This window comes from Chelon labrosus (assembly GCF_963514085.1).
Source record: "Chelon labrosus genome assembly, chromosome: 21".
Lineage (NCBI taxonomy): Eukaryota > Metazoa > Chordata > Actinopteri > Mugiliformes > Mugilidae > Chelon > Chelon labrosus.
This window is the reverse complement of record NC_140354.1, coordinates 15,299,427-15,326,102: the sequence shown is the minus strand read 5'-3', so window position 1 is coordinate 15,326,102 and position 26,676 is coordinate 15,299,427. Positions and strand designations below refer to the sequence as shown.

Sequence of the window (26,676 nt, the reverse complement as noted above, 5' to 3'; positions counted from 1 at the left end):
ACACCCCCTAGGGGATGCTATATGGTAACAACAGACTCATTGTAACAGAGCATGATGTTGACGTGGGCGGTGTGTCACACTTTCCGTATTTTTGGTATTTTAGAAATAACCTGTCCGATATTAAGTCACCCACCGAAGGAGATGAGCTCCAGTTCCATATGAGGTCTCAATCTGCGCAATCTGATACGATGATGATGGGCGCGTTCATCTGATCTGGCTCCGAAGCTCGCTATCTCCCCCATCGCATGCTCTCTTTTGTTTTGTCGCCTCGCGCGGGGACTTAAATAAACTTCCGCTGGAACGCGAGAGGAGGGACGCGGGGCCAGAGACGCATCTCGGGGAGATTTCGGTGCCTTTCCCCGCCGCCGTTGTTTGTTTCTCTGTGTTTTCTCTCGCTAAGTTATTATTGTTTTTCCACCTCTTAAAGGAGACACACACACACACACACACACACACACACACACACACACACACACACACACACACACACACACACACACACACACACACACACACACACACACACACACACACACACACACACACACACACACACACACACACACACACACACACACACACACACACACACACACACACACACACACACACACACACACACACACAAGCAAAGAGTGCCAGTACACTAAAGATGTTCCCCGTCCATCGGCAGGGGCTGGTGGGGAAGGTGCAGAGGTCAGGGTTTAAGGGTCAAAGGTCAACTAATCAGTCACTTCATCAACTCATTACTTTGCTTGTTAATTAAGAGGATTAAAGCAGACAGGATGAGGTAAGCGCAATCTCGTTACGGCCCCTACACCTCATTGTAAGTTTTGATCGTTGCATTTAAAGTCAGCAACAGCGTAGTGTTTAACAGGAATAGTGAGGTCTTGGTCCTCTGCATATCAAAGACAAAGCACTGTATTAATTTAATTTACATTCAGGTCCTGACCTGGAACGATTTAATAACTCCTGTTAGCAGATGGCAATGTTATTTTCGAACACTGCGAACTCTGCCAAGGCGGCTCAAGAAATGGGATAAACAGTCTTTCCCTGTGCCTGCCAGACTATTTATGTGGCTGTACAAAGAGCAAGGTTTCGAGTATGCTCACCGTCCCCAAGAGAGCGTTTTGTGGTATGTGGGCATTAGACTAATGCAGGCAGAGAGGAGTAGACAACTCGATGAGAATATCTGTCAATTTGTGTGTGTTTTTTTTGTGTGTGTGTGTGTGTGCCAAAGGGAAAATAAATGCACCACAGATTTCCCCAGAGGCATCTACAAGGGCTGCTCCCGTCCGACTTCTCGCCATCGCTGCACTCGCGCCAGAGATCGCCAAGGTCATTTAGCCAGGTGTGCAGAAAAACTCACAAAAACAGGCCAACATTAACACATACACCACCTACTGTTATCACAACTTTCATTGCATATCACCTCAGTAGGAAGCTGGATAAGAAACAGTCTATCACAGAAGGAACTGAAAGAATGCGTGTTTAAACAGGCGATAGCGCTTCGACCGACCACATTAAAAGACCCGATTCTCAATGGACACAGAACGGGGGGAAAGTGGTGGCAAGATAGGCTGGCAAATGAGGCTGCACCTGCACAAACAGCAGATATGGACACGTACCACGAGCCTGTAAACTTGACAAGTGGCTGAGACCATATCCAAATTTGTGCAAAGGAGCATGACCCGATTATCTTATCCTTCCTTTTCTTATTTTGATCTTTAATCTGAAAATTATTAAAATCTAATCAGCTGTAAGTCAGCAGAAACCAAAACACCATAATCAGAAATCCAGATGGTGAGATAATAGTTTCACACGATACGATAACTGCTGCACGGAGAGAGTATTGAGACAGGTGGTTGCAGGCTGATTTGGGTGTTAGCGAAGCAGGCTCAGCATAATGGGAAATCAAACACCTGTTCCTAGCTTATCTTGTGTAACCATGTGGATGTTTGTAAGGGCATATCATAATGAGGTCATTATGGCAGCTAATGGGCAGCAGATAGAAGGGTCCGCCCTGTGGCCCCACTGGCAGGAACATCTTAGTGACAGAGACCGTCCACGGTTAAAGACATAAACAACTAATGATCCTGCCCGACAGTTCAGGGTAGGCTTAGTCCCTCAGTGACGATCTTTAGTTGTGGGGGACCCCAGGCAAAGACATATATAATAGTTTCAAAAATACAAACCAAACTTTCTGAACACAGGCTGTCGAAACGCATGAAATCTGTCACTGGGTAGACAGAAGGTGGCCCCTACGGGAGGTTGTAGAGTATTGAGGAGTATATGCCTGTAGGGCCTTTGTAGATTTCAGGCATAGACTGTATATAAATATGGACAATGCGTTGCCACTTCCTTGCATTGGCCAAACTGACTCTATTTTCCCGGGGATACGGGCAGCACCATCTTGTGACTTTAGAGCCAGAGTCTGCGCAGTATGGTCCAAGAGTGAAGTTACGCAGAGCCGCGATATCGATGACCCGACCAGTGTTTTTGTTTAATTAATGCTACGCTCTGTTCTACCTCCAACAGTTATAAGGAAATGTTGGTTTATACATTGTACTTGTTTTTTTTTGTTTTGTTTTGTTATTTTTCCAACCTTCACGGTTCCAGGGGACCACTTTAAGGAGCGACTGACATGGCAACTGGTAGTCGCCATTATGTCACAACCTGTTTCTATAACTAAAATTAAACGTATCCAAAAAATTGACACTTGAATGTGCATAAACATTATATTAACTACCTAAAATGACATAAACCATCCTTGAAAAATTTTTTATTTTACATGCATTTTAGTGTTTTAATTTGGCCCAGGTCCCATCCACTTACATGGAGGGGGCGGAGCTTCCGACCTATACCACAGCCAGTCACTAGGGAGAGCTCTACTTGCTTTGGCTTCACTTTAGAGGAGCAGTTCGGCTGTCCAGCTTCTCGCATAACCTTTGCTATAAGTAAATCTATTTAATTTTGAAATATTCAATTTCTAAATTCGCACTATATTAACAGAAGATTGGGGCAGATTATTTTTTTCCTATTATAATTTGTTATTAAATAATAATACGGCATTCAGTTCAAAACAAATACAACATAGCCTGGCTTTTTGAGTAACATAGAAATGTAAAGCTGAAGTGTATAATCTTGCAAAATGTGTTGAGGTTTATTTGCAGGCAGCTGAGGAAATAGGGACTGCACACAAACACACACACACACACACACACTCGGCTGGAGGAGTTCAAAAAACTTTGCGGCCATAAAGTTTGACATATGGAATGGTGTGTTAATCAAAGACTCCACGCTCCCAGCTGGAGCAGCAACACTGGGAAAGCATTCTGATACGCTTACTCGTACGCTAAATGCGTGTGTGTCTGTGTATGTTTCTCATGCTCGTGTAATCCCTGTCATCCTTCGTCGTGATTGTGGTGTTTGCGTGCTTGTTTATGTGTCTTCTTTCCAGAGACTCCTCGCCATCCTTACCCTTTCAATCTCAATCAGAGCTACTCCTCATGTAGTTTATAGGAAGGATTATGAATTTTTAATATGACATAGTGTGTTAGCAATACATTCTTTTTGCTTGACTACCAAATTGCCACGTTACGATGAATAAAAGCAGAAAAAGATTTGAGGTTAGTGCCACATCTCTCTGCTTCAGCTACATTTTTCCTGTTTTTAGATTCCCATGTGTTCAGGTAGCACTACACTTCGATGTTTAAATAAAGAGGTAATCAGGATGTTTAGTTTGTTGGGAGTACAAACACCTTTGCTCCTGTCTTTACCCCTGAATGCCCAGGAACGACACACACGGACACACACACACAAAAAAAAACACTGACATCTTGACCTTGCTTGCAGTGGAAGCCAAGTTAGCAAATATTTACAAAACAGGCTATAATCACAGCACAGACCTGTTGCTGGTCCTGTTTTAGTTTAAGTATTATTCTGATGTCATCCTGGATCATTTTTCTCCTGTCTAGCTCATTCCTGTAATTATGCAGCCACCTCAGCCTCAGCAAAAGTCTGATGGGCTAGCTTCACTACTGAAAAAAGCAAACTGTTAACATATAACATCTCTTAAAAAAATCAGGGACTAGCATGGTATATGGATGCTAACCATACCCAAACTGTAAATATTTTAAAAATTGGTCTTTACAGGTCTTAAAGAAGGACATTGGATTGTACTGTAAAAATAACCAAACTGTAATTAGGCAACTGTCAACGCTAGCGTGTAAACATAAATTCTATTTGAAGCTACAATTTTTTTTTTTTTTGGCGCCCAATTGACGCATGCATGCCCTGTGATTATGACGCTCACCCGCACCGTAGTTTGGGAAATGAAGATGTGATCCAATCGCAAATGCTCTGTAAAGGAAACATAATCTGAAGTGCGGCCGTAGTGAATAATTTTAGCCTGCGGGGGGCAGTAAAACACACTCTAGTGTCAAAACCGACAAAAAAATCCGCAATAAAGAAGAAGATGCGCGACGGATAAAGAAATTGTTTTTGTGAATGGCAAGTTTAGCTTCAAAGCCCTGCCAGATGGTTCTCTTGAAAAGACTAAACTTATCTGCATTTACTATCGATGTGAATTCAGTTACCACTAGAGTCTCAAATACCAATTGCCCATTAAACACACCACTGATACAGAAACTCTAAAGGCAGATCACCCTGGCTAAATTACAATTGGACAACTCTACAAGCAACAAACAATAATAACAAGATACATTTGTATAAAGTGAGCATATATGTCCAATTTCATGTGGATAATAGTATTAAAAACTTTAGAAATATCCTTTTAAGGAACATTTAGAACAGATTTAAAAGAAATAAAATGTGTAACGCATTTCCGTTAACCATGGAAGTCATGCCATTAAATATTTTAATCTACTGACAAAACAAAAACATGAAAGAGAAATATAAATTAGAAATAAATAGAAGTGTCAGCCAGTGTTCTAGTAAAACCACGTCGCTTAAAGCAACAGTACAGTTTCCCTGGATTTCTAGAAAGGCAGATAAGTAAGTTAAGAAGATGAGACAGATTATGAATGGACAGGGCGAGCGAAAAAAAAAAAAAAAGACCATGAAAAAGTGATGAGAAGAAAAAGAAAGCACTGGACTCAGTAGGGAAACAAAGAAGACTTCACTGTTTCTGTCATTACTGAAGGGGATGATAGCATAATGCAGCGCTAATGGGGGAACAAATTGTGTGGTGTTCATCTTACATAACTGCTGAGTGACTAATCACACAGGATGTTTCTTGACACACACACACACACACACACACACACACACACACACACACACACACACACAGCTATTGGCTACACACACACACACACACCTCAAACTATAATATAAATGAATGATTCGACGAAATTATTGAACAAAATAAAAAACATACAGTCCAACGCAAGCCCGGTAGCCGAGAAACGATAAGGAGAAAAATGCATTACCATGTATCCATCTGTTAACTCCAACGCTGCATGCTCTGATCCATCACTCTGACAATGAGCAATAGTTTATTGATGTACTTTCATGTGAAATATAGGTTCCACACACAGACCATATCTACAATATATGTATGTCCAGCTGTTGGCAGAACAAGAGAAGACCAGAGAAAGAGAGGCAGAGAGGGGGCTGCGTAGTCAGACTCCATCTGCTAATGTGCGTCAGTCCAAGGCAGCTCTGGCACATGAAGAGCAACTTGATGTACTGTGACTTCATCAATGCCAGCAACAGAAGGCATAAATGAGCAAAAATTATTCTTCACTCTGAAGCCGAGTTTGTCTTGATTTCCTGTTTTGTTTCTTGCGGTCAGAGGGGAACACACTATTGTTGTAGCGACTGTCAGCACTGTACAACATTAAGGATGAGCTGGAACCGCACATCTTAGGCAAGACTTTATGACAAACCGAAGCAATGAAAACATGTAGCGTAGGCCTTCTGGTTCCTTTGTGCAGTTATTCATTAATGCCCAAAGACCACATTGGGCATACATCAACACATTTCTGTCTTTGGAAGCTCCATGCACAACAACCACAACGCAACCGCAACGCGACCGAGCCACCAGCCAGCCAACCAGCCAGCCAGCCGTCCAGCATCATCAGCTTTAAGTGAAGAGTGAAGAAGAACAGAGGACAGGAAGTCATAGCCAACTAACTGCCGTGCCCCTGTACAATCATCATTAATGGCTGACGCCAGCTGTGTGTAGTGACAGCTAACATGACAGCCAGTCGAACTAATTCTACATCATGCATGGTTTCATGGGCTGATGACAACGCCATTACATAGCTCGACATGCCAAGAGGCGCTGAGTATATTAAAACCTGATGGTTTATGGTCGCTTGCCAGATATTTTTTCTGTTGTAACTTAAAGCTGCCACATTAGCCACCCAAGTACGTGGTTTTCAAACTGTCTGGATCTATCACATGTTGCACCCAGCTCCGGGCTACTTCAGAGGCAGTGACATGCAATCAGAAGTCTGCGTGCCTACGCCAAGGGAAGCAGGGTAAATTGTCAGCTGACGAAAGAGTGGAAAAAGTGTGTCTTGGGTTTGGTGTGTGGAGGCTTTGGCCAAGAGGAAAGCTCCGGTGCTTTCCTCTCCATGGGGCATAATGGATTCTCCCCGCTAATGAAACATTATTCCGGCTGGCTGGCAGGACCGCCAGCCACCTGAGAGCCTTTCCCACAACACCCCTTCTTGTCAGAGCCAGACCGGACCGTCACTGGAGATCTGGGACAGATGGAAGGATGGGCTAGAGGACGCCTGGAAAGGAGGAATTTGGAGGAAGAATGAACAGGGGCAGATGGTAAGAAAAGGGGAGGGATCGAGGGAAACTGGCATCTCTCTCTCCGTATTTAAGACCATCTCTGCGCCGCCAGCCATTTCTGAATATGAAACATGATACCTATAAGCCCACAGGTTTCCACAGCAACCAACAACACAATGCCGTACAACATACACATGCACATCTAGTGGCCTCTCGCCAACCTATTGCTGCACGCCCCCCTTTTTCTTCTGCCACATCTGTACTTATTCAACTCTTAATGTATGTCGGTGACGCCGCCGACTTGAGATGCAGGCAACACTGGCACTCAGTGGGCCAAGAGGGCAATACCTTCAACTTGAACAATGGCCTATTCACCATTTTACCAGCTAAACGTGTAAACATGCATTAGGGGTCCAGTCAAACATGTGAGTTGCTTGCATCACAGTGGATTGTTCAAATCTATTGAAGATGTCATTGGAGCCGTTTTGTACCTTCTCTCGTTGTCGTCCAGGTGGGCAAACAGCACATTCTTGGAGATAGCCTTGGCCAAGGCAGTCATGGTCTTGTAGTCTTTTGGAATCACCTGTGTAGACAAATGAGTAATAGCTATTACAGAGAAGTGGACTTATGCAGGTGGACACATGAAACAAACCAGCGCAAACACATAATAGGGCCGACTTCAAAAGCAGACCAAATTGAGTAATTAAAGAGCAGCGCGTTGGCAAACTCTGAAAGGAATATCCCACACGTGTGTCGGTGTATTTTTGGAAAAGCCCATCTGTTCAGGGATTACACTCAAAATCTCGCACAGGCCTGAAAAATTCACAAGAGCCCTGAACTCATTCATAAAACATGCATTTTCATGTCCCAGGCTCTGCGGTGTGTGTTCGTGGAAAGGGAATGGTAAAGTCTGACGCCACAACAAAGCAGCTGTGTTTAGAAAAAGCTCCTCAGCTTAGAAGACTCACTTTAAAGCAGAAAGGTCAAGGAAGTAAGTGAAAGGCAGAATAAGATTTTCATTAATTCTTTTTTTTTTTACTCTAAACTGTACAAGAGAAGGAGTGCATATGTGTGTGCGTATGTGTGTGCGTTTTGTCTCTCGTTGTGGGAGAGAGGAGGGGGGTAGGTTGTAATTAAGTTAAAGCAACAGATGTCTCCACATGAAGACGACCACACTGCGCAGCGCACAACGTGCACACAAATACACACACGACCACATCACATGTAGAATAAAAAGTACCAAAATTTTATCTGAGCATAACGTCAGGCCTGGCTACTTAGCGGGCAGATAGAGAAAACAGGCTGGTCTGGCATGGAGCTTGAAGGAGGACACAGATTTTAGGTCATCTTCCTGCACGTCTTCCACCGAATCCAGCTCCAGCACTTGGCTTTTCACCAGCTGGCAAAAAAAGGGTTTGCACTCATAGTTATGATTCAAGACTTATTCACTTGTCAAGGTAAAGCTGAGACGTTCAGTCCGAGCCAGCTGAAAAACACTGGGGCAGAGACAGATGTCAAAAGATGGATTTCTAGTTATTTAACAGCTCCACGCAAAGCAGTGATGAAAGGATATCAGTCAAATTCAGCTGGTAAATTACATGTGTACTCAGCAGCAACGTAAGAAAAGCATACAGCAAAGTTAGGCCGCTGACACGCTAATTATCATCTGTGACATCTATATTACTTTAAACCAAAATCAACGGCAGTACAGACTTGGGGTTGTACCGATTACTCGACTAGTCGACTTTACTGCTGTGCTTTAAGCAGGAACTCGACCAGGTGCCGATCACGTGACAATAACAACACGGACGCCTCCCAGAAGACGAAGTGGGAAGTCCAGCAGGTCATTGCAGCGGTTCATCAACATCACTAAAGATGAAGCCTATTTTGCCGTGACGTGCAGTATGTGTAAGTCAGTCCTGAAATACTATAAAAGTACTACTGCAATCTAAAAAGGTATCCGCTAACGCTAGCAGAGGAATGGTCCGAATCCACTCAGTGACAGTCAGTTAACAACTTAACCAAACGAGAAAAAGAGGCTGTACATCAACAATTTAATGTTTTTTTTTTAAGGGGAATTACCGTTTTTTACTTACCCATATAACTTTGATGTCATTTGGAGTTGTTCGGATGATATTTAGATCCAGTGGAGCGTTGTGTATATCCATATAGTGGGAGTGACTGGGGCACCGAGACGCAGCCTCTAAATTACGCATTATCTGCCGCGAAACTCAATAATTTCACCAATATTTATGTGTGTACTGTGTGTTATGTGTTATGATACGCTAGTGCTATCCCCCGTTGAGTCCGGAGAAAATATTGGTGAAATGAACGAGTTTTGCGGCAGATAATGCGTTATTTAGAGGTTGCGTCTCGGTGCCCCAGTCACTCCCACTATATGGATATATAGTGGGAGTGACTGAATATCGTCTGAATGACACCAAAGTTATATGGGTGAGTAAACGATCGTATTTTATGCCAGAAATAAGGTCCAGGTTGTAAAAAATGGTAATTCCCCTTTAGTACCATCTACATTACCATATACCTTAAGACACGCTGTGAAGCACTATTAAACGCTAATGACGGCGCCGATTTATATAGGTTATACATATCTGCAGTGCACAGTATTGATAAGCTCATGTGTTGATGTTCAGTTCTGTTGTGTTCTATTAGTTGACATTGGTGCTGTGGTTGCAGACCATGTCTTGATTTTTTTTGCCCAGCGAGAGACGCATATTAGAAGTGTCAGGGCTGACAGTGTTTATGGCGTTGACGTGGGCTACAGCCGTCAGCGGCCCGTGTTCAAGCTTCAACAAACTTGCAGAAAAGCCTCCGTAGCTTCTTTTGTGTGAGACTCTACAATATGTATTCAGGTAAGGAATATAGATTTCATTGTTGCAAAGCATTACTTTTTACTGTGTTTTCATGTCGTCATTGACTAGTTCTTCCCCTAGTACACACACTATGACGTTATATGGACACCTGGTCCTGGTTATATGATCTTCGGGGCATGACTGACAAGACTTCACAATTTGTTCGAGACTCGACAAGCACTTTACGTCAAAAAAAAAAAAAACATTCTAATCACTTCACCTAATTGTTCGTGTTCTGCTGAATTGAGGCATTAATGGAATGGATGTGATGATGCAGTCTCTGAGTGTATGTGTGCGTACATGAATAGACAGAATAAATCATCCCTCACAATGAAGCAATAATGTGCTTTCATGTCGTAATTTAATTTGAATTCACTTTTCCCTGATGGATCTGTTGTGTTAGCACATGAAGTAACTTCCTCCTGTGTGAGTCAGCGCGTAACATAGTTAGGGACAGTGAAGAAAATTAGGCTGGAGACGGAGGTGGGCTTTTTTTTTTTGCCACCACGACTGTAGCGCAGAGTCCTCATGGTCCACACACACACACACCTGACACACACACACACACTGCATGCTCCAGTGGCCATGCAATTGCAGCGTGGTGATGGGTGCTCATGCCATTATGTCATTACCCAGCAATTAATGCCGTGTCAAGTTCATTACAATTGAACAAGGAGGGTAATGATACACCAGCTAGGGCGTGTGTACATGCTCGTGCGAGAGTGCGTGTGTAAATGTGAATTATAGTTTATGGCGTTATTGCTCCAATAAATAATGGAATGGAAACATGGGTGTAACTGGACTGATAACTCGTGGAATCAGGAGCAGCCTGGTTGTCCATAAAAACAAAACATAATTATGTAAGTTTGTTTTAGAAACCAGATTACACCAATCAACCATAACATTAAAACCACCAAGCAAATAACGTTTGTAATGTTCTGGAAAACCTGGGACCTGGTGACCATGAATGTGTTACTTTACGTATCGCCACCTGAACATTGTTGTTCTACAACAATATGCAGGTCATGCACACCCTCATGGAAATGGCAAGAGGGTGTTCCTTGCATCCTGGTGCTATTTGTTGCACATGAAAGGGACACACACGCACCCAGCCATCCATGCAATGTAAAATAAAAAACATAATTCATCAGATCAGGCCACCTTCTTCCATTGCTTCGTGGTCCAATATAGGCGATTTGAGCAGTGGTCACTATGGGCACCCTGACACAAAACAACATTTTGAATTACAACAGAATACACTCTTTTTGACCAGACCACACGGGTCAGCCTTCGCTTCCACCTGCACCAGTGAGCCTTGGCGACCCATGACACGGTTCATCGCTTTTTCTTCCTTGGACCAGGATTTGATAGGTACAGACCACTGCAGACCAGGAGGACCCCACAAGAGCTGCAGTTTTGGAAATGCTCCACGCTGGACGTCTAATCATTAAAGCCCATGTCAAAGTCACTCCTGCATCTAACAAACTGACTTTAATATATCCCACACACTGACAGGTGCCACGATAACCGGATAATCAGTCTTATTCACTTCAATTGTCATTATGACCATAATGTTATGGCTGATCAGTGTCAAGTAAAACACAAAAAATTCCAGGTTTTTCCTGTTTTTTCCATGTCAAATTAAGCTTTGAGAGCAAATTCAGACACCAGGTAATCTCTAGAAGTCAGAATAAGTCGGGTTCCAGACATTCTTTCGCTTTTGCGTATAATCGTGCTATAGCTCAGTTAGAACAATAAAAAATGACTGGAAAATTAACGATGAAGACACACCTGAGTGGAGATCTATCACAGAAAGACCGTCAGCATGTGTGCCGAACATCAGCTCAGCAGATGATTCACGAGCCGTGTATTTTGCTGGAAATAAATTCACCGACGTGTCCAAATCTGCTCATTAACTGCTGTAATAAATTTATATTATGCCGTGCTCCCTTTTCACTGTCACACTGCTCCATTTACACTAATTTTCTTGATGGGTTTTAACAGAAAAGACCGTGAAGTGTCTGGCAAATAAACAATAAACTACCTCAAGTGCTGCCTGACGTAACAGAACATTTCTATTTTCTCCCCTTGCACTTCGTTCCTGTTACGCATGGACGTGACTCATTAAGGATTTTGCTGGATGTTTTTTTAATGTGATTTTGAAAGCTTGTTAATTTAAAAACAAACTTCATCAGTGTTGAAGGGAGGAGTGAGGGGGTATTCAGTTGGTTGCAATATGCAGCCTCACCAACAGAGGCCACTAAATCCTACAACTGGTTCTTTAACCGTGTCAACAAACAAGCACCAAACATACTCCACACACTGTGCGTACACACTGCCTCCTTGCATCCTGATGAGTTTGCACAAGGCATTGGATCTTTATGTATGCATTCATCTTCCTGAGGCTGACCTTGCGGACATAGCTGACAGCATCCTCCTCGGTGTAGACCTCAGCGCTGACCCCTCCCCTGCGGCGGCGGGCCTTGACGACGGGGTTGGGCGGCGGGGGAGAAACCTCGTCGTCATGTGAGTCTGACTGGCTGTTAGATTTCTGGCGTGCCATGATCTGCTTGCATTCTTCCTGCAAAAAAAAAAACAAACACGAGAGAAAGAAGAGTTTTTTGAGGGACGAGAGTAGAGAAAGGGAGGATGAGGGGAGGGGGAAGGAAATTTAAAAATACAAAAAAGCGGATGATCTATTAAAACAATTCCCCTACGGGTAAATTATTTCAAGTAGTGGAAAAAAAAATAATAGATGCAACAACTACTGTTGCTTCAGGCAAGATTGTCTGAGAGCAACTCTTATCCTTTTACTCTAAAATTATCACATGAAGAAGAGCTGACAAGCTTCTATAAACACTCTTCTTCACACGAGGCATCATGTGAGCTTTTAGGAAGGTCAGATACGTTAATATACCAGAATAAATCTCAGATAAAGTAGAATGAATAAGCCCTGGTCCCGAGTGCGCACTGCCTTGACATCTAGCTGCCGTGGTGTGCGGTGAAAGGCATTAAATATTAATCTTTGCTTTCCTAAACATGCAGAGAGAGAATATGGCTCCGCCAGGCGCTCTGAAACAACAAGGAATAGAGACATCAACGGAGACGCAGGATGCTACTGGCTGGCTGTTGTATTCAACGGCCGAACGCTCCGCAGGTGATGAATTATTAAAAGCAAAACTTGATTAGCGCATTAGCATAAACACACAATAAAAACCACTGAATGCCTGTTAATAATATGCGAGAGTGCTTTTTAGACAGTTTGTGCTAAGGCAGTCGTCGTCTTTGCGCATTTCCACGCACAAACTGACAACAGCGGTGTGTACTAACAGGAAATGTGTGTCTTTCGGAGCCTTAATGAGTCTGACACCACAATAGGAATTATCTCAATAATGTTGTTCGCAGTCATGTGTTTTGGTGACGTTATTAAATCGCCCTTTCGTTTAGCAATATTTCAATACACTGGAGGCCTTTTTTGTGTTGTTTTTTTTTGTGCTTGTCTGCTGCATTACCACCGTGCAGTCAGAAATAAATAAAGATGTATCGAGGAGACAGGACTCCAGACCATGGAAGGGAGAAGCAGCAGTCTCACACGGCAGTAGAGACAGTAATGAACAGAAAGAGCTCTGCTGTGAGAACAGGTCTTTTTGATCAGCGGCGTCTCATTTAGGATGTGAATTTAAAATTATCGTGAGTAAATCTTCCTCTGGGTCCAGTCACAACAAAAACAGAAACTGAGATTTAATTCCAGAGGATTCATTTGAGTTTGACTGTACGACTCTACAAAAATGTATTAGGAGTGTAAAGAATAAAATTAGATGCTGGATTTATAAACTATTATATTGCATGGAGAAAAAAAGCAATCCTGGTAAATTGTTTAAATCAAATTGTATTCTATATTTGAGTAATTATTGAAAACTAACTCAAAGTAAAACCTTGTTTACATCACCAAGTACAAATGTCAAACAATTCAGACACATCTTGCATCCGACTTGGTGGGGCACACCACGGCAACTACCAGCGACGAAGGCCGAGTTTGACGCCACCTGAGGTCACCTGTGCCTGACTCAAAAAGCTGCACTTGAACACACCGCAAAGACTAAAGATAACAGTCAGAACGCGTGTAGATTTTGCGTCTGGGAGAAAGACTGGGCAGCTAAGCTAAGACCGTTGTCCTGAACAATGCTGCTCAGTTGGTCTGAAGCTTATTCATTCTAGATAATCATGGCAATATTTGCGTATACAAATATCTGTACAGCCAGTCAGACTGATCTCTCTCTCTGTCACAGACAGCCCGACGTGGGCAAACGGCCGTCCATCGTCTTGGTGTGTCACGGCCCCGAGAGTCACAGTGATTACAGAAACCCCCGTGGCAAGAATTGCTGCAAGTTCTCTCAGCTCGTACACCGACAGGGGAGGACGGAGAGACACGGCGAGGGGACAAGATGCAACCTGTGACAGAGAGGCTGAGAACACCGCCCGAAACAGAACCAGAAAAAGATGGAGGGAGTGGGTGACAGCGAGGAGGCCGCCGTCATATTACCTAAAAACTGAGACAAACACAACTTGTCAAATCCAGTCCTCATAACTCAGCACTTTTTTTCTGCACGTTGTTTCCCCGCGACTGCATAAACCCGACAGCATAATAGACTAGGAACGGAGGCAGTGAGACATCCGCGCTGTAATGATACAAAATATGAGCGAGGCAGACGCGCCGTCTGCGAGGCTCTCATTACCGCATCTTGCACTTTGACTCAGTTTTCGAGCTGGCAGCCTTTGTTATGATCTTTTTGTCGCCGCATCTCTCAATTTCACTCCCACCCCGTGCGACTCTCTCCTGCTCATTAAATCCAAAGGTTACTGCGATGCTCTGTTCAGTGTCTATGTAAAACAATGTGATAATGCACATCTACACACACACACACACGCACGCGCGCACGCACGCACGAGTCACAGGAGCAAGCGAGCGTACTCAAGGCTACCACACATACACACACACACCTCTTGCTTACGCAGAGTCACTGCCTGAGGGAACACAGCCAGCAGGAATAGAAGAGGGGAAGCAAGAACTCAAGAGTCGATGCACACACACACACACACACACATTAATACCCACAACCTTGCGAACACATACACAGGCAAACTGCAGGGGGAGATGAGAGCTCACGAACTCGGCTTAATCAAGACGGCAAGGTCTGCAGGTAACACACTGCATCCTGTAAAGAGCCAAAACACGTATGCAAACATGACTCCTCCTCCGCTCCCCCAGACAAACTGCAAGTTAGAATCACAATCTACTAAAAAAAAACAAAAAAACAGTTTACATGCTGCTGCCTAGGACAGCCCAGCCACTAATGGTCATTTCATTCACAATCACACGCTCTGACTCAGTCGAACGGCTCTACCTTTGCAGAAAAACAACATGCACAGGATCCATTTGCCTCTGTGAGATTATAAAGGTTAGCTCCGGGAGGCTAACCGAAGGCTAACTTTGTGCTCGGAGGTATTTACCATCGCATGGAGGGCCCCTTGCCAGACCTGTTGTGCCCCTCAGCCTGCCGGAGGAACCAGGCATCAAGTCAAAGCGCGCATGGCAATCAACACGCATGGATCCCCGTCTCACAAACACCTGACGCACGTGTCAGGATGCATCAGCATCTTGCTTTTTTAGCACGGCGACCGCTGCACGCGTGTGTGTGCGTGCGTGCAGGTAAGCGGAGGAGAATCCAAGTTGGCGCGAGACAGTGCGTGAGAGCGCGCAAGTGGCAAAATGTCTGCAATCCCCGCGACACGGCAGCTAAAGAACAAGTCTATTGATGAAAACACTGATCACAGCAAAAAGCCTGTCTCTCATCGCTCCTGCGCAACTCTGTGTCTCTGCCTCTCTCTCTCCCTTTCTCTCTCCCTCTCTCTCCCTCGCACTCACAATCAGGTGGCGCAATGAGCGGGCTCCTCTTGCTACCCTCCGTCTCTATGACAACTGGGTGCCGTGAGCATCCTGAATAGTTGGTGCCGAGTCTGAGGAGGAAGTGATGGTAGCTCGCACACCTACATTCATACACACCAGACCAGATCTGACGCCTGTTGACAGACTGCCTCCTTCTCTCTCTCTCTCTTTCTCTCTCTCTCACGCACCCTCACAAGTGAATCAATTCGCAGATGGGGAAACGTCACTCTCCTCAGTGCGGACTTCTGTTCTGACCACACGCGCGTGTTTTGCGCCAGTGAAAGGATCCAAACATTCCCACAGGGATGCATCACCGTCCCGCTGCGCTCCCCGCGTGCCAGACACTGTCCCGTACGCGCTGGGGTCTTCCCCCCCCCCCCCTCCTTATTTATCGTCCGCCGATCCGCGCGCTCTCCTCTTAGGTCAGAGGGTCAGTAATCAAGCGAGGACTTTGTGTCTGGCTCCGACAAGCGTTTGCGCTGTTCTGGCACAAACAGACGGCCGCAGATGTTTACGCGGGAGGCTTCGTCGGTTCAAGGTGCACTGACAACAGCTGCAATGTGTCTTTACCAGCAGCAGGCCGGCGCTTTTCTGTGGCATTACGCAAGCACGGCAGCCTCAGACAGCTTTTATTGTTCCCAGGGTTATGTAGATAGAGCCTTTCCAAAAGCCTCCTTCTTTTGATATCCTGCCTCCACTTCTATTCCGCTTATTTGCTAATAAATTCTCTATTACTCTAGGCTACTGCCCTATTTCAGACTCTCTCACTCCTCCTCTCCTCTCCTCTCATCTGCTCTGCTCTGCTCTGTTCTCCCTGCGTCATCATGAGCGGCTGCGTGCCAGAGAGAGGACAGAAGAGGAGGGAGAGGAGACAGAGGACGCGGGCACAAGCAGGACGCGGTAGCTTTCGCTGTCCATTAGCGACCGTGGCTGAGGGATTAAAAGAACGAAGACGTGAGACGACACAAATCCAATCCCCCCATCGCACACTCGCTCCACGCAAAGCCAGCGTTATTAAAACCATCATCAAGTTCAATTAAAACTCATTTATGGATGACGAGTCATATTAAAATGGATCCACCTTGTTTTGTTCGTTCCCTGAACCAATTTGCCCTGAGCCGATGAGAACAAAAGTTATGACTAACTCCCATCTGAAGAGCTGTGAGTAACCGGGATTAATAAACCAGACCACCCATCACGCTCGGCGCGAAAGCTTCCAAGCTATCAAAAAGGATCAGCCGGTTTACAGCATAAATACCCGCAGAAACATCCATTCTTCCGTGTTGTTAATTTCTGATGTTTGCTAGAGAAAAGGAAACATCCATAAGTGGTTACCTTAGATAGCCCTCATCCCGTTGACATACAAAGTTTCACCCTCCACTGCCGGGGCTGAAAGCACGCGAGTGAACCAAAAACAACAAGGTGCCGCACAAACATGACACACACACACACACACACACACACACACACCGCACAGGTAATGAAGCATGCAGAGCTGATCCACCAGTGGAGCTAACAGTGTGCTCATCATTCTGTTCCACACCATTACAGCAACACAATGGACAGAAAGTTCACTGCTGTATTAGGTCTGCGAGTGTGTGCCGCGCTGTGAAATGATGTTCACTCTGTTTATCGGTGCGACCCAGACACAGACGAGGCTCGCTGTCCAAATTGCAACTCTCCGGCTCGGTATATCAGTTCTGTAATTTCAACAGGCGAGGCTACCTCTTTAAACGTAACCCTTAACCAACAGTCTCCGTGATCCCAACCCTTCGAACGCAAGTCTCAACTCAATTTGCAGGGATCAGCAAATCTATACTGCTATTCTGGACAGACAAAAGCATGCATCCACATCAGAGAGTAGCCAAAAGCGTGTTTTAGTATTATATATATCAGCTGTTCCAAAAGGTAATGTTCAGATTCATCAAGACGGCACCGTGCAGCCTAAATCCAAATTAGCTAAAATGACCGGCCAGTGGTTGCGCGCCTCAGTGAACCAGACAAATTGCAGTTTACACCCATGTCTGTCCAGACTCGTATAATATGCAGTATTTAGAGAAGAGTGACTCTTTGCTGACCACCAACCAGAGGGCTCCTACCATTTGTCAAGCTCTGAATTTCTATTTTAGGGTGGCTACGTTGAACAATCAATAGCCATGTGGGGGTCCATTCTCATCGAAAAACATGTAGCCATAGAGTGTAGAGGTAACATAGAGTGGAGACTATAGACTGTATAAAGATGGACGGCGGAACTGCTCCTCAAAAGTGAAGCCAAAGCAAGTAGAGCTCCCCCTGGTGTCTGGCTGCAGTATAGGTCACAAGCTCCACCCCCTCCATGTTTGTGAATGGGACCTCCACCAAATTAAAACACTAAAATACACATGAAATTATTTTTTTTTTCGTCAACAATATAATGTTGACGCATGTTCAAGTGTCAGTTTTTTGGATACGTTTCATTTTAGTTAGTTATTTGACGCTACAGAAACAGGATGTTGCAACCATGCTAACATTGGCCGGCAGTTTGTATGTGTGATGATTTCCTCTGCTGCATCCATACCTGTTGACTGTATATTTTTCCACATTATTTAAGAATAACATTTACGTGTTTCGGTACCAACAGATTTTGCAGGTTTTCAAAGTTTTTCCTATGGGAATGGACCCCAGCATTGGTCCATCTAAGCCAGTAAGCCAGCCAGTAACATAGGAAGCCAGCAAATGTTGGGAAACCTCTGGTTAGGTTTTAGCATAACATCATAATGTCACCTTTGACCTTTAGGATCTAAAATGTCAACACATCATCCCAAAGTTACAATCCGAAGCGCATCATTTAATCCTGTAAGACATTTGACATTTTGTCATAATCCGGTCTGCTGCTAAAAACAAATTATGTTGCCTGATCGGGCATGCTTGTTTTGTTAAGTTTATGTACATATTCCTTCTCTCACATTAACCGCCCACTGGTAAGGAGGGGTGGAGGGATGCAACGGGCAGATGAGAGAGGACAAAGAAGGACCACCAGTGAGACGGGGGCTGGGGGTCCAGTTTACCTGGCTGGGGCCCAGGAAGGAGGAAGGTTTAGGCCCGGGTCACTGCGCACAACCCTGGCTGATCTGACAGACTCCCCTGCTCCCCAGCATGATGGTGATGATGAAGGGAACATAGAGACTGAAAATACTAATGAACCCTTTAAAAAGTCCCTGAGCATGAGAGACAGTTTTCGATGCTGGACTCCAGCAAACAAAGCAAGAGGTAAGATAGAAGGTAGTAGAGGACAGGGAAGATAATCCAAAGCTCTACATAATTCTTGCTAAATGCTCTCAGAAGACTCAACAAACAACCAAACCCTCCTGATGAATTGTCAATCAGAGCCCTTTGAAGGGACTGGCGGATTTGTTATGATAGGTCTTGGTGACAGCTGAATGGCTGGCAGCACAGAGAGGCTTCTCATCTTACACGGGAGGGGGGAGACCGTGGCTGATTGACTGATACAATGACAGACACCGAGTGAGGAGCTCTCCTCTAATGCAGTGCGATCGAATCTTTCACGAGCAGAGCTGACGAAGCAGGGCTAACATTTGTTTTACTTGATGTGCATTATGACGCCGACATGAGCTTAACATAACCCCCAAATCACCGCAACACTAGCCTCCACGGAGATGTGGTGAAACACATGTAGAGATATGAATATAATGCTTCTGGGCACTGAATGTGATGTTGTTCCTCAGCCACAACATTAAAACTACTCACAGAAGAAGTAAATAACATTGACCATCCTGTGTGTGTTCCGGCATTCGTGTCAACGTTACTTAGACACGTACCACCAACCTAGACCAGACCAGGCACCCCCAACCCATACCAATGACACTCCTTGATGGCAGCAGCCATCCCCAGCAGGATGCAGCCTGACACAGGCACACACATAAAAACGCTTTAGGAACAACTCAAAAAAAACATGAAGAACAGCACAAGGTGTTGACCTGGCCTCCAAAGTCCCTAGCTCCCAAACTGATCAAGTATCCCCAAAGGCCCCCCACTAACAATATCCTGTTGCCAGACACCACAGGACACCCTCAGAAGGCCCATGTCCATTCTCTGATGAGTCACAAACTGAGACATACAAACTTTTAGGGAGGTGGTCATAATGAAGATCTGCTGGGCCAATCAAACCGCATGGGCGGGCTTTAACAGTAACATAGTCATATACGTCATCTGAGCACCGTTGAGTTTGTTTACAACTAAATGGCTCCCATCTGAGAAGCTAGATGGTTAGATGGGTTCTGTTGTAAAAGATATTTACAGCAAAATTACTTTGAAGGACAAACAGGTAACAACAATTAAGGCATACGTCACTGGATGTAGGATTGTCAATGAAATGCCAAAAATATGTTAGTATTGTTATTATATTAATCCTGGAGGAGTATTAAGATTACAGAACTGACAGTAGAGCTGGTACTGGTGCTCTAAAGGTAAAGCACTAACATATGCAAGCTAGAAAAGAAAAATAAATAGCTAATTTAAATCATTATCCAATTGAATCTCACTGGAATATACCAATATACTTGTACTATACATGGAGATAGGGAAAGCCTGGGTGTGACAGGGATGTGTATTATGAAGAGGAAAAGGTGAGAAGAAAACTGTTGAAGTATGAAAGACTTTAAAATTAGTGAGAAAGACAAATCCGCAAGGGTGTAGCCCCTGAGAAACAAAAAAGAAAGGAATGAAAAGATAAGGGACAACAGGAGTAAAGGCAGAAAGCAGTCAAAAGCCAGGAGTGAAGCATGAGACACAAACTTATGATATCCCTGTGAGAGTATAACACAGGAGGCATTCTGCAAATGATAGCGAGACACATCAACACACAAAAATAACCACAAACTAACAGAAGAAGCAGGAACTGTTCCATGACTAGTGAATCGGATCGCTCCTTTTAAAAAACAACACATTTATAAAAAGGTATAGTAATGGCAAACTGAATATGATGACTGTTCAGATTGTTTCCAATAAAGCCATATTGCTCAGTGGCAAATAACCACCTGACCCCAGGCCCTTCTTGAAACATGATAAAAAGGAAATTACAATAAGACCATATTAGCTAAGATTCAACTATCAAGTTATCAGCCCTATGAGATGTACTCATCGGAATATGGCATTCAGACTCATGTCCTAGTGCCACAGACATGCAGATGGAGTTGAGGAGTGACGGCTGTCACTGCACTGAACATTTAGTTGCCAGCGCAGGTGTTATGTTACATAAAGATCAAAGTGTTGATTCCTCCATGGCTGCGGCGCAAATGGCAGAAGGAGGAGAGAGACATCATCAGATATGTTTTCACAGAAAGTATTGGAAGAGAAAAGAAAAACGAGTGGCGATGCAATGTTTATAAAGAGTATTCATCCATTTCTATGCTTTCCCCTTGTTATACCTGCCACAGTCTAGCCACAAATTCTCTATTCTACTGAGGCCTGGACTTTCACATCCACCTCCTTGTTGTCTTAAAACCAACCAAAGTCATAGTTCTCTTCCAGACTGAGGACAGATTGTCCTCCGGTATTTCTCTATATTTTGCTGCCTTTATTTTTACCCTTTGCCTTTACAAGCTGTCCAGGGGCTGCTGCCAAAGACCAAACCTACAGCCTGATGCTTCCACCACCATGCTTCATGGTTGGGAAGACCAAAGACTCCTGAACCTTCTTCCAACTGATCCCGGAGTCTTCCACATGCCTTTGGGCAAACTAGTCAAGATTTAATATGAGCTTTGCCACCTTCCCATAAAGCTTTGGCTGGTGAAGAAGCCGTCCCATCTCAGCTGCTGAAGCCTCGTCATTGTCGCCATTGCGGCCTCCATCACTAGTCTCCTTCTGGCATTGTCACTCGGTTTCTGAGGACGGCCAGCTTTTGGCAAATTTGCACGTGCCATGTTCCTTTCAGTTCTTAATGACTGCCTTAGCTGAAGTCCAGGGTACGTTTAGTGTTGTTATACTGTTTTTTTTTGTGTTCATGGCGTAATTGTTGCCAGGAATACTGTAACCAAGCAGTGACATTTACTGTACTCAGGTGACCTCCATTTAAGTAATGGAGAGCACTGATTGCCAAGACCTTGTTGAATAAGATCAGTCACTTGATTGACATTTATAAAAACAATAAAACGGGGAAACATCCCAGGCCTACACTTTTAACAGGCGCTGTACAAGGTAAAAAATACACAACACTGCTAACACTAGTGAAAGATGAAATATGAATGACATGCCAAAAAACATCTGTGGAGCCAGTCGCCCACTTTATATATTAGGTGACATATCCACAATCACACATTCAGTCCTGGCACATTTAGATGCTGCTACCTGTTGGACAGATCTGTAAGGATGCAGACTGTCACCATTTTTAGTTCAGTGCAGCATTCACTAGACCATCTAAAATAGACTTCTGTGTTCGCTTAAAAAGCACATAAACATGTCAACAAGCTGTTATCTCATAACAAGCGTGTGCATTAAGATATGATCTTAATGTCTAATTGCAAGTTACTTAAATAACAGTGATTATCATCAGCATATTAACAAATATCTCATAGAAATATCTGATAAAAAGCCTCGTCACAATGCTGCTACAAAGACGCAAAGCAAGGCGACACAGACATCTTGTTCTGTCTTTTTACACTGTAGTGTCAAAAATATGGTTCAGTCCTCTGCAATTACACACTGAGCTGAGCTGATAGTGACGGGGAGATGAGAACACCCATCTGAAGCCACTACGGCGGAGATCAGAGGCGTCATTACCATGCATAAATAGGCAGGATGAAAGGGAGCGAGAAGCCTGTTATTTTCACATTCACAACATCAGCAGAGCAAAGACATGTTATTATATCACAAGAAAAGTAGTGGAAGCAGAAAAGAAAGAAAGAAAGAAAGAAAGAAAGAAAGAAATATGCATGTTGTGTGTCTGGGAAGGCAAAAAAACATAGCATCAAAAAACAAGAATGCGGGAGCAGACAATGCAGAAACCAAGGCTTAGAAAAGAAGATTTTCCAGATACGACTGCAAATGCGGTCTGAAATGGATCTTGTGCAGATATGAAATGCAGTTAGGTCAGGCAAAATGGGAGCCAGAATACCACAGTGATCTCATGGGCCCACATAGGGGGAAAAAAATGAACATATTAGAGGACGAAGGAAATAAACTTTGCCAATAAACAGGCTCGTTGAATAGAGGACAGACTACAGTCCATATATCATTTATCGTTGCCTAGGTTACCACCTCTGGTGGGCGACAAGTGCTGACGAAAGTGGCTGTCAGACAAGAAGGTGCAACACACAAACACGGAGGGGGAGGACAAACGACATGACAAAGGTGTGTGTTTTCCACTTATTGTTAAATCTTTCAGCTAAAAGCAAAAGTTTCTCCATTCTGATTCACCTTCCTCCACTGGCAGTTTGATTTTTGTTTTATTTTGTCACATTTGAGACATTCGTCAGCAACAGAACAGTGGCGCATCTCGAGAAAATTATACAAATGCAAATTTCGGGAAATGACAATAGAAAATCCCATCACCGTTTTGTCTGCAGCTCTAAATTCAGATTAAACCGACATAGAGCTTGTTGTGTAATATATTGTGCTTAAAGTTAGTTTGTTTCAGGAGGAAAGCGAAACAATAAGCTTCTTAAATAACTGGGACACCACCAAAAGCGGACGCGGCCCGTTTCTATTCCGCGAATGACTGACCTCAAAACATGAGCACAGATTTGGGCAGCTCGACCAGAATGGCGTTGGGCAACTGTGGGCTTGTTTACACCAGGTGATTTCAGCGAACAATAACAATTCAAAGACTGCTCCTTAACCAACACATCAAGTATCCTCATAACCGTTAAAGATGCTGTTTTGATCCTGCACACAGGCACATAACCATCAACGATAACCTAGTATTACAAAGTCAATATGCATATTTATAGTGTAAGTGAAAGTTGGCAGCCACAAGATGTAAAACACTATACCCCACTGTGGACAAAAGTTCATGCAGCAATAACACAGCGATGAAGGATGTGTTTTCCATATGCATCCTTGTGATATTGTGACACTTTCTCATGAAGAAAATTGCCAAACTCAATTTCCACTGAACGGACAAAACAGTATTTCCTGTTATGTCAAGAGAAATAATATGCAGATTGTTTTACAGTTATGTAAGAAGTCAGAGAGTCGTTTTTTTTTTTTGTTTTTTATGGCAACGTCCGATGCTTCCCTTCAAAAAGGCTGAGGTAAGTGGAAGTGGAAGTGAGTGACCTTTACCAGGCAGCGGATTCAGCCTGGTAAAGGCTATGATGGATATACTGTACACTGTGGAGAGTAGAGAGCATCACAGTCAAGACCGTACTCCACCAGTAACAACTTATTCACCCTGCCCTGCCAGCTACACAGATTACAACCAGATTACTGTGGACACCTGAGTGCAGTTTCAGAAAAAAACACGCCTCACGTGGACTAGTCTCTTTTTTTTTTTTATGCTAGATACACGCTTTATTCCGCTTGACACAGGGCAAGGGCCGTGGTACGCTCTGGACATATTGTTAGTCCATCACAGGCCCAACACAAAGAGATGTACAACAATGGCCCAACTTACGGGCAATTCAAAAACACCCAATTTACCCAACACTTGAATGTGGGAGGTCGCCGGGGCAAATGGAAAACCCAACACAAGCACTTGACAATCATGACCACATGAAGATCCATGCAAATATTTAGCCTTATTTTTCACACAACGCACTAACGCCGTTAGTTGACGTGAAGAGCTTTGATCACACTGAGGTTCATCTGAAATTGTAAACGGGATACACACATGGCAGGTGTGCAGCGTATCATTTTATGGGATGACTCACTCCACTTGCATCTGCTGAGATCTGTCACATTAATTAGTATTTATGTTACCTTGGCGTAACATCACTGTCCCCGCTAACAGCAGCCCGAGCTCTACTATCAATGCTGATGCGAAGACTATTTGAACACAGAAAGCTCAAGGGTATAGTTAACTCGAGGAGCCGTTTGACTTTTGAGATATAGGAAAACAAGAATTATAAGTTGTGATATTAACAACTGATCCAGTCAGATGACTCTCACATGATCGTGCACAGAAGGAGACCCTCCTCAAGACATTGGGATGGTGAACTGGTGTTCCTTCTGCATCTGATCTACCTTCACAATCGCTTCTCTTGTTGGAGACTTCTTTCAGGGGCTGAACTCTCCCCAGGCCACCAGCGAAACAGCCTACAATTCTAGCTCCTCTAGACCTTGATGACCTACTTGCAACGGTGGTGTAAGAGTGGAGCCCATTGTTTAAACAAACAAATCTTATGATCCGCACATGAGCCAACACGCCAATGCACCGCTGCGTGATCAAAGGGCGATCAAAGCCAAAATACTGGTAGAGACTTTCAGGGAGACCACTTAACTTGCATCTTTATGTAATCCGTTAAAACAGCCGACAGGTGAGATGAATAAAACTGATCTCGTTACTATATCATTTTTGATTTGCACCCAACAACACCAGCAGAAAAACTTCTCAGGACCTGCATGAGAAACCCGATAAAAAGCCAAAGTTGTTGAGTCGGTCTTGGAATATCACAGAACCCAATCTGATCCAATCAGTCAGGTCAGAGCCGTTGCTGTGGTGGCACGAAGAGGACGATTACCTCATAAAAAGGTAATCTTATTTCTAGTTTTGAGCTTATATTTACAGTGTGACGAACCTCTCAGCAATAACTTTTAAATAAAACATCTTGCAACTGCAGCGGGTGCCAGCAAGAGCCAGCATGATCATTTTTCCTCTACTCGGAAGGACGCCTACTTCCATCAATGTAACCGTTATCTCTTAATGAATGTGTCGTTTATTTTGTCCCTGCGCTCACAGACGGACAGATACAAAAAGTCTGCTGTCTGAGTCTGTACACAGGACACTGGCCTTTTATGGGTGCTCCTCTCACACTCCCTAATGGATTCTCCTATTATAGGACGGAAAATGAAAGCTCTATTATAACAGTACAGTCTGTTTTTAATACTCTGGGATGTTATTTGTGGGCTAATGCGTAACAAAACAAAACTTAGTTAAACAGATGTAATGTAACAAGCAAACAGAACAGTTAATGTATAAAAATATGTTCCACATATAACCAAGTCTGTGATAATTCTACTTCAATTTAAAGATGCATAGTATGGTGATACAGAAAATATTACATTATTACACTAGTTAACTGGCACACACTGCAGTAAAAAAAATAAAAACTAAAAAAAATTAAAAAAAACTTGTTACACATAATATCCATGCATCCTGACCCACATTACAAAAATTACCAACTTAAGTCACATGAACACAGAATTTTGTCGTCACCAACCTTCTCCAGCTTTTCAAAATGCTCCCGCAGGAACTTCATAGGACGCTCAGGCTTAGCGATGCACAGGTTCACAATGCACTCTTTGAGGATCTGCTGGATGTTGTGCTTCTGCACGAAAATTTCACAGCCCTTCAAGCTCTCATCTTCTTCCAGAGTGGAGGAGGAGGTGGCCATCTTATCTTTTATCTCTGTGACAGTGGGAGAAAACAGGGGTGGACCATGAGAGGAGGGGAGGGAAGGCAGAGCAGCGAAGGGGTGGGGGGGGTGGAAGAGTGTAACGGAGGAGAGGAGAGGTTGAGGAGAGAGAAAGAAAAACGGAAGGGAGGGGGGAAAAATGGGGAGCACGCACAGTGAGATGTGAAGTCGATGGGGGAGAGAATGGAAGAAGCATGGATTGTGGGACATAGGGGACTTAATATTTGTACACCTGCTTGTGTTTTCTGTGAGGGACCTTGTGACAGCAACTGACAGCAGTTGACAATATTGTGAGCAAGACATAATATTTTTACAGTTACGGTAACTGACCCTTCGTTGGCTTTCTGATTGGTCTGCTGACGACCAATCCTTCGTCGAGTTCTGACTTCCTATGTTACTGTTGCTAGGTTAGATATACTAGCACACCTCTACACCTGTAGACTAGCATTAAAGCTCATAATTGTAATTCTTAAAAAATATAAAACTCGTTCAGTCGACAAGTGTGGGTACAGAA

General features: G+C 43.9%; 1 protein-coding gene across 2 annotated transcripts in view; it reads right to left on the bottom strand.

The window, feature by feature from the left end:
- prkar1b (protein kinase, cAMP-dependent, regulatory, type I, beta) overlaps positions 1-26,676 on the bottom strand; it is a 66,038-nt gene that overhangs the window by 37,695 nt on the left and 1,667 nt on the right. For both annotated transcript variants that reach the window (XM_084571083.1, XM_084571084.1), the window contains exons 2-4: positions 25,968-26,155; positions 12,055-12,225; positions 7,263-7,354 (exon numbers count right to left, since the gene is read on the bottom strand). In XM_084571083.1, coding sequence (XP_084427209.1) covers positions 7,263-7,354; positions 12,055-12,225; positions 25,968-26,141 — 437 coding nt within the window. In that variant the 5' untranslated portion in view covers positions 26,142-26,155. The remainder of the gene's footprint in view (positions 1-7,262; positions 7,355-12,054; positions 12,226-25,967; positions 26,156-26,676) is intronic.